The following is a 14,536-nucleotide window of genomic DNA, read 5'->3' as shown; positions in this document are numbered from 1 at the left end:
TTCTTGCCGAGCTTAGATTCTGAAGTCCCAGATAACATATGCTGTCCTATAGAGCCCTTACCAGAAGCTTATTTGGGCAGAGTTCAAAGAAAATGGAGTAACAATATGGAAAAAAAAATAGCTTCTTGGAGAGTTCCAGAGCAAGAACACTGGTTAAAACTATTTTTTATCATCTTCAGCTGGTCAAGAGGATTCAACACTTCCCTTCAGATAAAGGCTTTGTGATAACAAGACTGTTTGATCACTACTTGAATTAGAAAAACACCGTAATTCTATGTGCTCTGTTACAGATATCCAAGCTAACTTGAACAGTTCAAATAGTCCATAAAGTCATAGAGCAGTCTTGCATCTTGGATTCTGATGTAGCTGCTGCAAACAATTGAAAATGTCCCCAGAATATCCATACAGCCTTACACAGGTAAGATCCACCTATAGAACAGTCCTTCCTTGAGCTCTGGCATAACTGTTACGTGTCTTCAGGGTTGTACACATAAAGTTCACAAGATAAGGCATGTTGGAAAAGGGATTCCTAGTTGCCATTTAGTCTTGAATTTGTCTCTTCTCGTGCTTTCTAGAACAAGAAATTCTCTGTAAATTACACAGCCTCCTCAGTGTGTTTAACCTGATCTTTTTGCCAGAAAAGCATTCCCCGGCTCTTTGCAACAAAAGACAAAATAATCAAAATTTCTTATATTAAAGATGAGAGTGAGATTATCTTTCTTCACACTCACAACTCACCAGCTGGGGGGGGGAACATAGTACATGTTATTTTTCAGAACAAGTAACATTACTTCTTTATTCTTCATTTCTTCTTTTATTCTTTAAAATCTTTATTTTAGCAAGAAGGGGGAAAATAAAAAAAGGACCAAAAGCAACTATTTTGTCAAAAGACCTGCTTGCAAATACCTACTGAAAAATGTTATAAGCTCCTCCTTTCTGTACTTAGTTAGCAATCCAAGCTTTGTCAATACATGCATCACTAAAACGCCTTAGCAGATTCATTCCAGTTTTACACAAACATATGTCAGAACCTGCAGCGGTAATGACCACCATGCCTTCAATAGCGCAACTCTTTCCATCCTAACCCCGCTCTCTTCTACACACTATGTTCAGTCATTTCCAAAGCTATCATGTCTTAGGCTGAAATTTTCCACTAATGGATCCTTTTTTTGAAAGCTTACGTAAAGTTCTATCGGGTATGAAAAGCATGATGGTTTTTTATGCTAAAAACTATTTTGCTTCTTCCAGACATACTCAAGAACTCATTAATACGTATATAGATGGAAAGCTTTACATATATTACTCTGTACATAAGTATGTTTGTCTGCATGTATCAGTACCATATACTGATGAACTGAATATTTCACTTAAAAATTAGGCATAAGCCTCCAGGGGGAGAAGAGGACATCAAATTTGCCAGAGATTTTACAACAAGTTGTGAAAAAAATTGGTGAAATATATGACTAAGGAAATATTTGACTAAGGATGGATCTGTGGCACTGAACAACTGTAGAGTGAAAATTACGGAAAATACAAACATTGAAATATCCTGCAGTTCTGCAAATCCTGCAAATAATCTTAAATCTTTTCTGTGAGGTGCCAAGTGATTGAGGATGACTGCTATGTACTTAGTGACTTTAATTCTGTCTCACTCTAAGTTATCAGCATGATAAAGTTTAAAAGACACTGCATATGCTACTAAAGTTGCAAAATAGAGTGCAAATTACAACGCATTTTGAAGTCATGCAGATTCAGACAATCCTAACACACATCCACAATCCACATTAGAGTTAGATTTGCTACCGCAACATTCTCTTGAGAATTTCTGATAAATAAAAAAATCACATTTCATTTAATCAGAAAGGAATCAACGACCAGTTAGCCAAGTAAATCAGAAACTACCAAACAACAACAGCTAGGAAAAGCAGATTACATTGCACAGAATAATGTTTATCAAGTCTAATACTACTACCAGCAACAGCACCTTACATTTAGGTGAATTAAGAAACTACAGTAATCAGAGAAAAATGTATACCAGAAACAAACAGGAAGTGACTACTGGGACTTGGCACGGTGAAATGTCTCCATATGGAAGAGTTTAGAAACTTTTTGAAGGCTCAGTTTCCTAAATGGCTGGTGCTATCCACTAAGGCCAATAAAAACACAGTCAGAATTTAATTAATTTACTTTTATTACTCCATAATGATTTAGGATATCTTAAAAAAAAAAGTATTAATATCCTAGATAAGATAATTCTAGTAACAACTCTTGCCATTTAACTAAACAACACTGTATCATCTCCACTAATTATAACACACATGGGTTTCAGAAAATCTCCCACATTACAGTAATTTCATTATTAACAAAAGCCACTTGGGGTGAAGTAAGGGAAGAGAGCATTCTCCCTGATACTTTACAAGCTTATTTATCTCACTAAATACTCCCTGTTTTCTTGCGTTTCCTGACTTATACCTTCTGCTACAGCATGTCTGCTTCATCCAAAAATAACTACAGGCCAGATCCCCAATCTCAGATTTGAGAAAAAAAACACACATCCAGCAGAGCTTTCCCATTAACTGTGCATGGATCCATTAATGTAGGAAGCCAGGTCAGCACTGCAACTGCTGTTCTTCATATCCACTTTTTAGCGAAGAGTACTCAAAACAAGAGTAGGAACCATAACTATGTTCATCTAATCACTCTTCTTCAAAGTATCCAGGGATTAGTTCATTTATTACTCTTCTGCTTGCCCCAAAAATGAACAGAGTTTTTAAAAAAGTGTCGGTTCTAATTTGGACCTTCCCTTCCGGAGAGGTTCCAGTTCTTCAGAGCTGAAACAAGGCCATCATTTTAAGGAACGCAGTTTGCACTACAGTGATTAACTTTAAAGAAACTGGAACCTAGTTGATGACAGGGAGATAAAGTCCGTTATCTGTTTCACTTAAGGAAGGCACCAACGAAGCCTGTCGTAGCATCCTTAAAAGTTAAGAAGCCACATTTAATGCAGATGCTAGCAGAATTTTTCAGAATTTACATCCCTCACATAACACTGTTTGTACATCATCACATATAGAGCTACAAAACTGACCAGTTTGCCAAAGTCCTCATGAGAATATGATGTACATTCCCAAATGCTTTTTACCAAGACACCTTTTTATGTACTAAATATTCAGGTCATGCTGGAGGGGGAGGGTGAATAGGCATCACGAAGCCAGGAATTGTTTGAACACTCTGGGATTTCAGCTCAAACCTGCTCAAACTTCCTAGAGTACTTGCCACCTGCTTATTCTGTTGCATTTCCTCCAGGGAACACACATGTGCTCCACAAATGCAACAACATCCAGGAGAAGGTCTAAAGATGCTGACTTTATTCTCAGAGAAGTGTTAATTAATTTCAGTCTTGGCTCCCTTAAAGATGACTACTGCCACAGTATCACTTTATAAACAAGTATGGTACTTGAGTGAACAGCTCCTAGATATAAACCACGCTGTCCCAAGGAATATTTTAGTCCTTTGCAGTGCAACTTGTTCTCTCCGGTTTTGCAGAGAGCAAAATATGTCGATCTTCAAGTTTGCTGTATCAGGGAAATTAATCATGGCCATATTTTGACACAGGCAGGCCTTCAGAGCACTCTAAAACTGAGAGTAATAAGTATACATAAATTAAAAATGTAGCCCTATCATCCATTCATATCTAGTAGTAATTTACTTTAAAATAGTTCCACTGAAATCAAAGCTATTTGCAGAAGTTGTTACTATTCAAGGTAGGCAAGCAGTGTTAAAACTGACTACAAACTTCTAAGCATAAGAACAGAAGGTATATTATTAGCATACCATAAACAAGCAATGAACTTCAGTGTAATTTTATCTTCCAACACATTATTCCCTCTCTTTCTTCTCTGATTCTGATTTTCACCATCCCTACAGCCAAATAATTAATTGTTTTTAATTAGGGAGAAAAGGGTAAAGCTTCAGAGCTCACTACAAGCGCAACAAGTGTTTGAAATCAACAAACCTATGTTTCTGCCAGGGAGAAGGTTTTGTTCTTAAACGTACATTTGCTAAATCTTATTATAAACACACTTTAAAAAATCCACTACTGAATGATTCCGTCTGCAAAGAATCACCATATGTTAGTTTTCACAAATGATCAACTATACCAAAACATCTAAAAATAACATCTTCCTTAAGTAAAATAAAAACAATTACCAGCAAAGACTTTGGGGTATAGTTCTAAGCAAGGGAATCAATACCATGTTGCTGAAATATTTCAAGAAAGTATATAAGCAACCTCCAGAGAAAAATAGCACAGTGTTAAATGGCCCACAAACATCAATGATAAATGCAATATACATGTTTTGGGTTCTTTCAAAAGTCTATTCTTAGCCGTAAGACAAGCCCAATCCATTTAATTAAAACTTTAGCCTACGAACAGATTCAAAGAGTAAGTGAAGCTTAACAAATCTAATTTGAATGAAAGGGACTAGCTGGGCAGAAGTGCAGTTCCCTGATGTTCCTTGCTCTAGTGGTTTCATGTAACCACTGATCACCAACTACTACAACAGCAAGCATACAACACCCTTAAACTAAATGGGAGTTGTCTGTCTAAATATAGCTACTTTTAAATAATGCATCAGGAGTTATAAAATAAAGTGCTACTGAATTATTTAGCATAGGTCTCATCTTTAACAAAGACATATCACTTTTAATTAAATGGAAAGTTATTTATATTCTGAGTTGCGTATTATTGTAGATTGTAATCGGTAAAGCAATGCTTCATGAATACATGAACATAAACAATTCTGTCAGCAGTCAGATTTTCCTATATAAATCTGATTCACAAAAATAGAACTAAAGACAAACTAAGATAAATGAAAGCATCACTTTTAGAGTTGTCTCAGAACTGCAGAAGATCGCAATTTTGCATGCACTCACAGCCCTCACATATATAATATTCCAACCCATAACAGCTGATGAGAATTTGCCAGCATCTCATGCTCCCAAAACTGTTTCAATAATGTACATAATCCTCATGTTCGCTTTACACAAATAGGAACCTTTCAGAGAGCAAATCCTTGAATTCACTTAACACACCACTACAGTTAAAAGGCGCCATGCTCTGTCACTTCAAAACGTTTTAAAGATCTCCACACAGACACGGTGTCAAAGCTGAAAGTTTGCGCATGACTACCATCAACGACATGCAAAAGTCGTATCTTATTTCTGTACCTTATGTTGCATATTGCATATATTAGATTTGTATATTCTCAATAAATCCTCAGCCAGGCCTACCACCTGCAAATGCAAAATTAACATTTTACAATAGAACGGGATGACTTGTGTTTATAAGGTTTCTGGGAGAGAAAAAAAAGAGAAAGAAAGAAAGAAAGAAAAAAGCCTTTCCACTGTATATGATGGGATAAGGGAACCGCTGAACAAGCGATGCTTTTTGTTCAAAGGCGGCTGCACTTTGAAGGCAGCGCGCGGAGCGAAAGCCGAACGCGGGACGAGCTACTAGCCGGCCCAAACCCGCCGAGGTCCTTACCGACCCCAACGGGCCGGTGCTCGGCGCGGGCAGCGACAGGTCGCGCCCGGCCAAGCCCCGGGCGCGACGTGGGGGCCCGCGTGGGGTCCCCTCGGGCCGCGCTGCGCGGCCGCCCGGGCGCAACCTGTGGGCTCGGCTCGGCTCGGCTCGGCGGCGCCCGCAGCTCAAGCCCCGCGCGGCTTCGCGGGACGCGCACCGCGGAAAGCGAGTTAGGTCTCGTCGTTTTTTTTTTTTTTTTTTTTGCACTTTTAACGGCGTTCTCGTGGGCGAATCGTGATGTAAACGCACCATCCATCCAAAAAAAAAAAAAAAAAAAAAAAAAAAAGTTAAGCAAGCAGCTCCGCCAGCGCGGCTCCGGCAGCCGGAGCCCGAGCCCGAGCCGAGCCCGAGGCGGCGCCGCGAACGCGCTGCGGTGCGGCCCCGCCAGGCGCTTCCCGCGTGCGAGCCCCGCGGCGCGGGCGCCTCTCCGGCCGCGGCGGCGGCGCGAAGGCGGCCGAGGGGCGCAGGAAGGTGCCGGGCGGCGGGGGCGAGGCCGGGCGGCGCCCGCCGGGCAGCGGGGCGCTTCCTGCCCGCGCGGGGACAGATGTGCGCGCAACAGCTGCCCGCGAGGGGGGCGGAGGGAGGGAAGGAAGGAAGGGAGGAAGGAAGGGAGGGAGGAGGAGGCGGCGGCGGCACGGCCGCCTCCCGCCGGCGCTGCTCCCGCGGGAGAGAGGGATGCGGGCGGCAGGCGGCGCGGCGCCCCCGCCCCGCCGTTACCTTGCTGCGGATCTGGCCCGAGGTGGACACTTTGCGGATGAGTTTCTGGGGTCCCTCGTGCTCCCCTTCGCTGTCCGACGACTCGTCCGCCGCCGCCGCCGCCGCCGCGGGGTGCTGCGGCTGCTGCTGCTGGATGGCGGCGCCGCTCACGCCCGCCTCGGCCCCGGCCATCTTCCCGGAGTCCTGCCGAGAGAGCGCACACGAGCCCGGCTCAGCCCGGGCAGCCGCCGCCGCTCCCCTCCCCGGGGGGGAGGAGGAGGAGGAGGCGGCGCGGGAGGGCGGGGAAGGAGGCGGCGCAGGGGGGAGGAGGCGGCGGCGGCAGCGGCGAACGGGCCGGGGCAGAGCCGGGCGCGGGCGGGCTGGCGGGGCCCGGCCCGAACCGACCCGGCCCGGCCCGGCCCGGCCCGGCCCGGCCGCCATCTTCCGCCGGCGCCGCCCCTCGGCGGGGGCAGGGCCGCACTGCCGCCCGCGGCCCCCCGCGCCCGGAGGGGCCGCCGGGCTCCAGGGGGCGCCGGGGCCCGGGGGGGGGGCAGCGGGGCGCCGCCTCGGAGGGCGCCGGGCCGCGGCAGGTGGCGGGGCAGGGCCCGGGGCGCCGCCGCCGCCGCCCCTCTCGTCCGCCTCGGGCACTGTCGGGCCCTGCTCTGACTTCTCTGCTCGTGTTTATCGTTATAAAAGAGTAACCTTTACCTTTGTCCAAAAAAAAAAAAAAAAGTGGCAGTTTTCCCTTTTAATCTCAGTTCTGGCAGCTCACACGATCTTGAAATGTCACCACATGTTTTAAATTGCGGGACTTGGAAATGACGGTGGCTTGTATATAGTCAGTGTTCAAAATAAGTGCCTGAATCACAGCAATATGTAATAAAACATACAAATCTTAAATGCATAAACTGGATTAAACATGCGAGCGCAATCGATACTTGTGGCTTCTGCATTCCCACAATTCTATTTCTATTTTTATTTTCAACTGAGAAATCTCTAATGCGCCAGCTCGAGTGCTATAGTACATAAATGCAAAATAGTTACAGAGAAGTAAAACGGAAACCATACTGCAGAACCTGTCCTACATCAGAAACATTTAGTCATGAACTTAATTTCCTAAATTGTGAGGTATCCCATTTCTTTCATTGGGACTCAGCGTAGGTGAAATTAAATACTCGCATAAATACTCACCTTGCAGGTTTTCCGTCTTAGTCCTGTGTTACTGCATCAGGCACTTAAAATGAGATTGTCCTGCCCTGCTGTGTGTAGAACACCTGCTATTAAGTTCTATTATAATGGCTATTTTACAGTATTACCTACATTAGAAGAATAACAGGCCCAAAATCCTATCATTAGCATCGGGTCTCAAAATAAATGAAGTTCTCATATAGCCCTGTGCCTTATTTGCTAATTGTGAAATTAAAGGATGACTCTGTGTTGTCTCATTCTTCTGAAAGAGACTTCCCCTTTTTCAAAAACTTGAGCTCAGAGTTGGGCAACAGCAAGAACATAATGCTCTCAGTGTAGTAATTTAGGACATAGTTAAAAGGAAAGATAGATTTATGGACACTCGCTCTTTCCATCCTTCTTTCTTTCTCTTCCTTCGCCACCTCAATTTCAAGAGTAGCAAATCACAGCAGAATATGCTCACTGCAAGTAGTTGAAAGGAAGCTTTTGAAGGTGAATGACAACTGAATATTACCAAAAGACAAGGCAGAGTTTGCTAATTAATGTTACAGCACTCACATATATTACGCAGCACGGTGATTGTGATCTGAGGAACACTTACGGCTAAATACAATGTCTGCAACTCTAACTCCGTTTAATTCAACTGAATTAAACAACATTAGCCGAACGACACTAGTTACTGAGGCTATTTGTATTATTAAATTTGTTCCCATATTAAGAAAATCAAACTATGCACATGCACACATGCACAGGCACGTGATGCTTCGGTATCTGTATCACAGGATGGGGATCCTGTGCAAAGCTTTGTGCGAAAGTGCTCCAAAGTGCTCCGAGGTTCACTTTTTATCCACAGAGAATAAATATAGCTCAAAATTAAGGTGAAAAGGAGAGCAAAGGGTAAGGCACACAGAGCATGTTACTTGAATATGTAATTTGGAGTGAGTACATTTGAGCTTTGGGAGACCATGGAGTTTGAGTCTGTTGGTGACCCTAAATTTGTACCTTTGGGGATTTCTGAATAAAACATAATTTGGTTGCTTCTTATACTTAGACCTCGATCCTAAAAATAGTGGGTGGTTAAAGTGTACTTCCAAAATCTTCTTTACACTGAAGTTTTGGAATAATAAACACACATTATCACTGCTTTCCAGAGCAAGATATTATTCTGATTTGTTTTCAAGCCAGTTTCACCTTTCTTGTCTTGTGAGCTTTTCTTGTGAGCTAATTTAAAAACTCATCTTGAATTTTATAAAGTATTGGACCACTTAGCAAGGAATGTAAATGCATTCTGTTCTCATATGCTAGATAAAACACCTGGAAAACAGAAACAAGTTAATAATGTGGTTTAAATATAGCAGCTCTTGTCACATCTGATGGCTCTTAGAGTGCAGAGGATTGCAGATCTGTTGAGAGATTTGTATAGGTATCTCAGATTTCCTTCAGTAAATTTCATCCCAAGCAGGTAGAGGCTGGTCAGAATTTCTGTGGTTGCAATGGGAAATGCAAGTGGGCAATAAATACAGTTCTTCACCTCAAGAGCTTAAGTAACATGCATGCCTTCTCCCCAGGGCAGAAAGGTTCATGTATCCCCACACAGGCTGCACTGCTGTCATATGCCTCTCTGCTCTATGCCCAAAAATTCAGTTAGGAGGAGGGAATGCACCAGCCTTTTGCTACAAAGTGATTCTCTTTTTCGATATCTTGAAGAACTTCAAAATGCTGTGACAAAAAATACTGGAAATGTTATCTTGTGTTACTTGCTGCACAGGTTTTAGTAGTAATAACCTGAATCTGCAAATGACGGGAAATGTCCTGCAAGTACAGTTCAATGATAATATAGTTTCTGCAAAGTAAGTAGTGAAACTTGTAAAATTATGGGCTCTAAAATCTGCAATCAGCTAATGTTTGTAGAGTTCTTCAAAATGGAGAAAACCAAGTGGAAAAGTACCTGAGCTATTCATTCATATTAGCATAGAAAGTTATTTCTACAAAAGCAAGCATTGTCCATGCACAAAACTTTGCATGGTTAAAAAAAATAAAAAAATAAATAAATAAAAAAAAAAAATGTTTTTTAAAAATCTCAACATTTCCACTTGTTCTGCACTGATAAGTAACAAGGCACCAGTTCCATAGTCCTTATACAGGTAAAACTACCCAAGATAACCATGAAACTTTATCCAGATAAGGACTACCAACTTGAGTTCTGTCATTTTTATCTCACAGCTGAAATCTACCCAAGTGATTGATGTCAGACTTGATATAAGAAATACTGTATACAACATTTCAGCTCAGTGAATGTGCTACTGTAGTGCAAACATGGACTAAAGTCCTCTGGAATTCTCTACGTGGTGAATCAGGCTCTTATGCAGCCATTAAATACACATATGATATCTGCCTGTGTTTATGTCTTTCATTTAACATACTCTATTTCATACTTCTTAACAGTTGGCTTAAATTTCCTAAGTAAAGCAAGGGAAGATTGGTGAAAGAGTAAGGAAAGGTTGACATTTAAAAGGAGATTCTCAACTGATACAAAACAGCTCCACTGACATCATTTGAGCTATGGCAATTAATATCAGCTGATGATCTGCCCTTTATAGTCAAAGAATTCCAAAGTGCTGTGTAAATATATGCACTGTGAGAAAGTTTTAACTGCACTACTTCCAGTACTGATAATAGAATTTATGTCACTAAAATGCATGTGCAATGCAAAAAAATCCAAATACACATAAACTCTAGCTGCCCTGGAGATTATAATTTATATTTTTAATGCGTTATTTGATTCCAGGATCACAAATGATTCCAGCTTTAATATTGATTCCCTTAGTATTAGGCATATTCTTTCTGTAGCTCACTTTTGCATCTGTAGATTGAGAGATAGTATATTTTTTCTCTCCACGTCAGAAAGCTGTTCTGAGGGGATCTGACCAAATAATGGTGTATGTGTCAGGCTAATAATGCATTATTCATCATATTAAAGAGATTATATTGAATAATTCCTCATTCTGATGGTTAATAATAAGTATAGTTTTTAACTGGAGTTACCATACTGAGCAAATTAATTTCAGATATGCCTGTCTGAACTCCCTCTGCAGTTAGTTATGTTATTCTTTACTTGGCTTCCTTACTTACCAAAGGGGAAGCCAAGATACAACAAAACGTGTGCATAGCATTGTTAAAGAGAATAACTAAATCACTTTTACTATGGCAGTGGCTGTGTTTCAGGAGTACCTGAGGCAACCCTGTAACCTGTAGGCTACAAAAACATTTCGTATGCTTCAGAATGAAAAGGTGTGAAAAAACGTGTAGGGTATCTATTATCAAAACAAAGAGCTGCTTTGAAAAATGTATTAGGGCACATCTGTGCGTTCCAAAGGAAAGGTAAAATCAGGACTCAGCTGTCATATAACACATGAAAGTATTGCATAGAACTTTGTGGTGCATATACTGAGTATATTTTGAGTATAAAGTCATGGAATCTCTCTGATGAGCCTTACATTTTCGACCTCTTTTATATAGTTACATCACTGAGGGCCTACTGAAGTCAGTAAGAGGTTTTCCATTCAAAAGTGAGCTGCAAAGTAAGGAAAGGACTTAATGGAAGCTTGAAATTTTAGACAGACAAGTTCAACCCTGACAGTCTAAAAGGAGAAGAAAGTGTGGCTCTGTCTGATGTCCATCAGTTATTTCTCAGGATGGCTATATGAGCAGCACTTGCAAATGACTTCTGACAATTTGCATAGATAATTAATGTGCACAGATTCAAAAGCTGCAATAAATAGTTTCCCCTATCCTGTTGATTTTTTTCTATGTTTTGAGGGGAAGGGAGGGAGGGCTCGGGGCACTTTTTTCTTCTTCGTGCAGTTCTTCCTGTAAATCTCCCTTTGTCTCCATTCTAATAAAGAACCTGCGTAGAAGCAGGTAATTTATACAAAAGAAGAACAATTTGGCTTTGGCCGCAAAGTCTGTGTGTTTTATCAGCAGGTAACCAGGTAAAGGATTGCGTGTGTTAGCTGAAATTAGTCTCAAAGGAAATCACTGCAGTGGTTAACCTTAAAACTGCATTCATGCATGTACTCTTCACAAATGCAGTAATGAAACAATAAACCTGACCCAAATCCTGCCTTTTACTGGGGGAGGGGGAAGAAAAAAAGGTGCTGCTTGTTTATCTGAGCCCTGCACACCAGAAAGAAGCGGGTTCAGACGCTTCAGCCAGGACTCCGCATTTTGAAGCGGAGGGGCTGCAATTCATCTGCCTTCTGAGTTTCATCTGAGTTTCGGATGACGGCAGCCAACCTAAACGTCACTGTTTAACAGGATAACACATTCACGGGAATCAGCTTCGCTGCCTTCCTCCCACGATGTCTTCATCTCTCCAGACAAAAATCTTGGGTTTCCCTTGCGTGATGCTTTCGGTGTCAGCTCCATGTTACCGGAACACGCATACAGCTGTTTTCCCTATCACAGCTGCATCTCTGGCAGCAGCTTCGGGGGGGATGAGGACTGCAGAGGGCAGTGAAGGAGGATACTCAACTTCACAGCAAAAATCAGGCCAGTAAAAATGTATTTGGGAGAGCAGAGGGCTACAAATCCTACCTGGGAAGGGTGAACTTAGTTCACTGTGGCTATCTGCTGGGCTGGGCTGCCACTTTCCTGGAGATGCACACAACGGGCCAGCCAAAGCGTGGCTTGGCCACAGCTGCTGCTTAAAACTAGGTTTACAAGTATAACCGCGTAGCCTGGAGCAACACAACGGGTTGGCAAAATATGGCACTGCCATCTAAAGGGGAGCTCGGCAGTGGCAGGGGTCTGTGCTTCCTGTGGTCTCACCAAGTTCAGGGCCAGAGATAGCCCAGCCTTGACCTCTGGGATTGCCTGAAGTCTCCCAGGCGGCTACCCAAAGACTATTTTTAGCTCTGTGTGTGTGTGCGAAAAGCCCAACAACGGGATCTGACAACACTGAAAAGGGAAATCTGATTTTATCGCCCGCTGAGGATGCTTGTGACATGACTTCCTTCGGTTGGAAGGAGGGTCTCCGAGTTGCTTAAACATAACGGAAAGCCACCCTGGCGCGGCTTCCCTCCCGGCCGGCCCGGGCGATGCCCTCCGGGCGCAGCGCCCCGCTTTCCCGCGCTCGGCCCCAGCCCTCGCACCTAACCAGCTACCCAAGCAGGGCGATTCCCAGCCTGCTTACAGGCGGAGGGGGAAAAAAATCCCCAAAGTGTCTCTTCCTGGAAACTGCCTCCCTTTTGCCGCACACGTTGCTTATGCTGTTAGGAGAAGGCATTCCTCGGCATGCCATCCCCCCCTCCCCTGCTTCCCCCAGCAAAGCCGGAGGCAAGGCTCCGGGGGGCTAACCGCAGGCTTCGCACCCGGGGAGCGAACCTCGAGAGCGGGCAGCGACCTCCCGAGCCAGCCGCGGCGCCGGGGGGCGGCGGGCAGCGGCGGGCAGCGGCGGGAGCCGCGCAAGGCGGGAGGGGGTAGCGCTCCCGCGGATGACAGCAGGAGCCCCGGGCGAAACAATAGCGGAGCGGGCAGGAAGGCGAGTAGGAAATGCCTGCGCGCTGCAAGGCATGCATGCACCTACCAGTTCCTCCCAGGCGGGGCTGCGGGCGCTATAGGAAGGGTGCCCGTGCTCCTCCATCACCCCGCAGCAGGGAGCCCTAAAGCCGCGGGGGCGGCCGCCGGGCAGCGCAGCGCCTTGCGCCGCCGCCGCCTCCCTCCTGCCGCCGCTGCTGCGGCTCGCGGCGCTTCCCGGCCGCCGCTCGCCCTTCCCTTCCCTTCCCCTCCCCGCCCCGCTCCTCCCTTTTCTCGCCCGCCCGGGCTCCCCCCACCCCCGTCCCTCCCCGCCCGGCTCCTCTCTCCCTCCCCCCTTGCTTCCCTCCCACGGCCGCCGGGCTCCCGGGGGAGCCGGCCTGCAGCCGCCGCCCCCCCCCCCCATCCCCGTCCCCCCCGAGAGGGCGAGGCGGCGACCTGCCCCTCTCCCCCCTGAGGAGCCTCTCGCCCCTCTCGGGCCTGCTCCCACGCCTGCCCCACGCGCGGGGACGTGCCCCCCATCTCGTCTCGGGGGCCGCCGTGCCCTACGGGGCTGCGGGATTTCTCTGCCTTCCACCAAGCCTTTTACCCATCCACAGGGCGCGTACTTCAGGCTTCTCGGTTTACTAGTTACCGGCATACCCTTGAACAACAGCCAAGTCTTACGGCTCTTCGAGGGGATGTCGTAGCCTCCTGTGAACGCAGCGCTTTCACTTACTTGTTCCTTCCAGTTGCAGAATAGTCGGATTTGTGAAAGAGCAGGATTACAGAGCAGGGAGTTAGAAAATGAAGCTCGGTGACCAATGACATCTGAACTAATGGTGTATTTTGCTGTAGTTTTTCTGTATTCCTTTGCAGCCCAGCCTGCCCTTTTGCATCTATCACATGTCATCACAAAAAGTTATCTTTGGGTCATCCACTTGATAAATACAGGCATCAGAAAAGGAGTTGGAGGCCACAAGAAAGAAGAAAGGAATTTGGTTTTGTAATAGTCTTGTTTAAAGATATATTAATTTTTGTCCTGTTTTAAACCTTTCCTACACAAATGTGGGAAACTGCCATCTAATCTCCGATTTTTGCAAACTACATCGGTAGTTTACAAAGAAGAGCGTGTGTGCTATTGCCAAAGAAGGCAAAGGCTTATCTCTACCCACTCTCATACCAGTCTAACTACATGTGCAGAAAATCCCTTTAATTTTAAATGGTACATGCACCCAGGCACCGAGAACTGCCCCAGTGGTATAACTCGTTTGAGGAATTGGTATTGCCTCACTTGTTTTGGCAGCAGTAAAAAGGAACTACTTCTGTCGATAATAAGTTCATCAGTGGTCTGTTGATGAACTCCCGTTACGGTAGTAAGCCTGCAACCTCAGAAGGAAACCAACAAGACGGCTTACAGCAGTTGGCTTTTTTGGAAGGAGGCCTGGTAGAGCTGATGGTGAGCAATTGGGTGCTGTTGCCCTAGGGATGTCTGGTCTCCTTCCCTTGTTCCCTGAACATGAGCTACTGCTAAGGAATGTCACAGCATAAAGG

At 44.9% G+C, this 14,536-nt stretch overlaps 1 protein-coding gene across 3 annotated transcripts in view; it reads right to left on the bottom strand.

The window, feature by feature from the left end:
• DGKH (diacylglycerol kinase eta) overlaps positions 1–13,199 on the bottom strand; it is a 156,613-nt gene extending 143,414 nt beyond the window's left edge. Inside the window, exons 1-2 of one of the 3 annotated variants that reach the window (XM_062566971.1) lie at positions 13,056–13,199; positions 6,302–6,484 (exon numbers count right to left, since the gene is read on the bottom strand). In XM_062566971.1, coding sequence (XP_062422955.1) covers positions 6,302–6,484; positions 13,056–13,112 — 240 coding nt within the window. In that variant the 5' untranslated portion in view covers positions 13,113–13,199. Of the gene's footprint in view, positions 1–6,301; positions 6,530–13,055 lie in introns of those variants that run through there. The other 2 variants (XM_062566967.1, XM_062566966.1) reach the window with 2 other exon arrangements.
• Positions 13,200–14,536: the final 1,337 nt, after the last annotated feature.

This window comes from Rhea pennata, chromosome 1 (genome assembly GCF_028389875.1).
Source record: "Rhea pennata isolate bPtePen1 chromosome 1, bPtePen1.pri, whole genome shotgun sequence".
Lineage (NCBI taxonomy): Eukaryota > Metazoa > Chordata > Aves > Rheiformes > Rheidae > Rhea > Rhea pennata.
The sequence above is the reverse complement of the archived record's forward strand: the minus strand, read 5'-3'. Positions and strand labels throughout refer to the sequence as shown.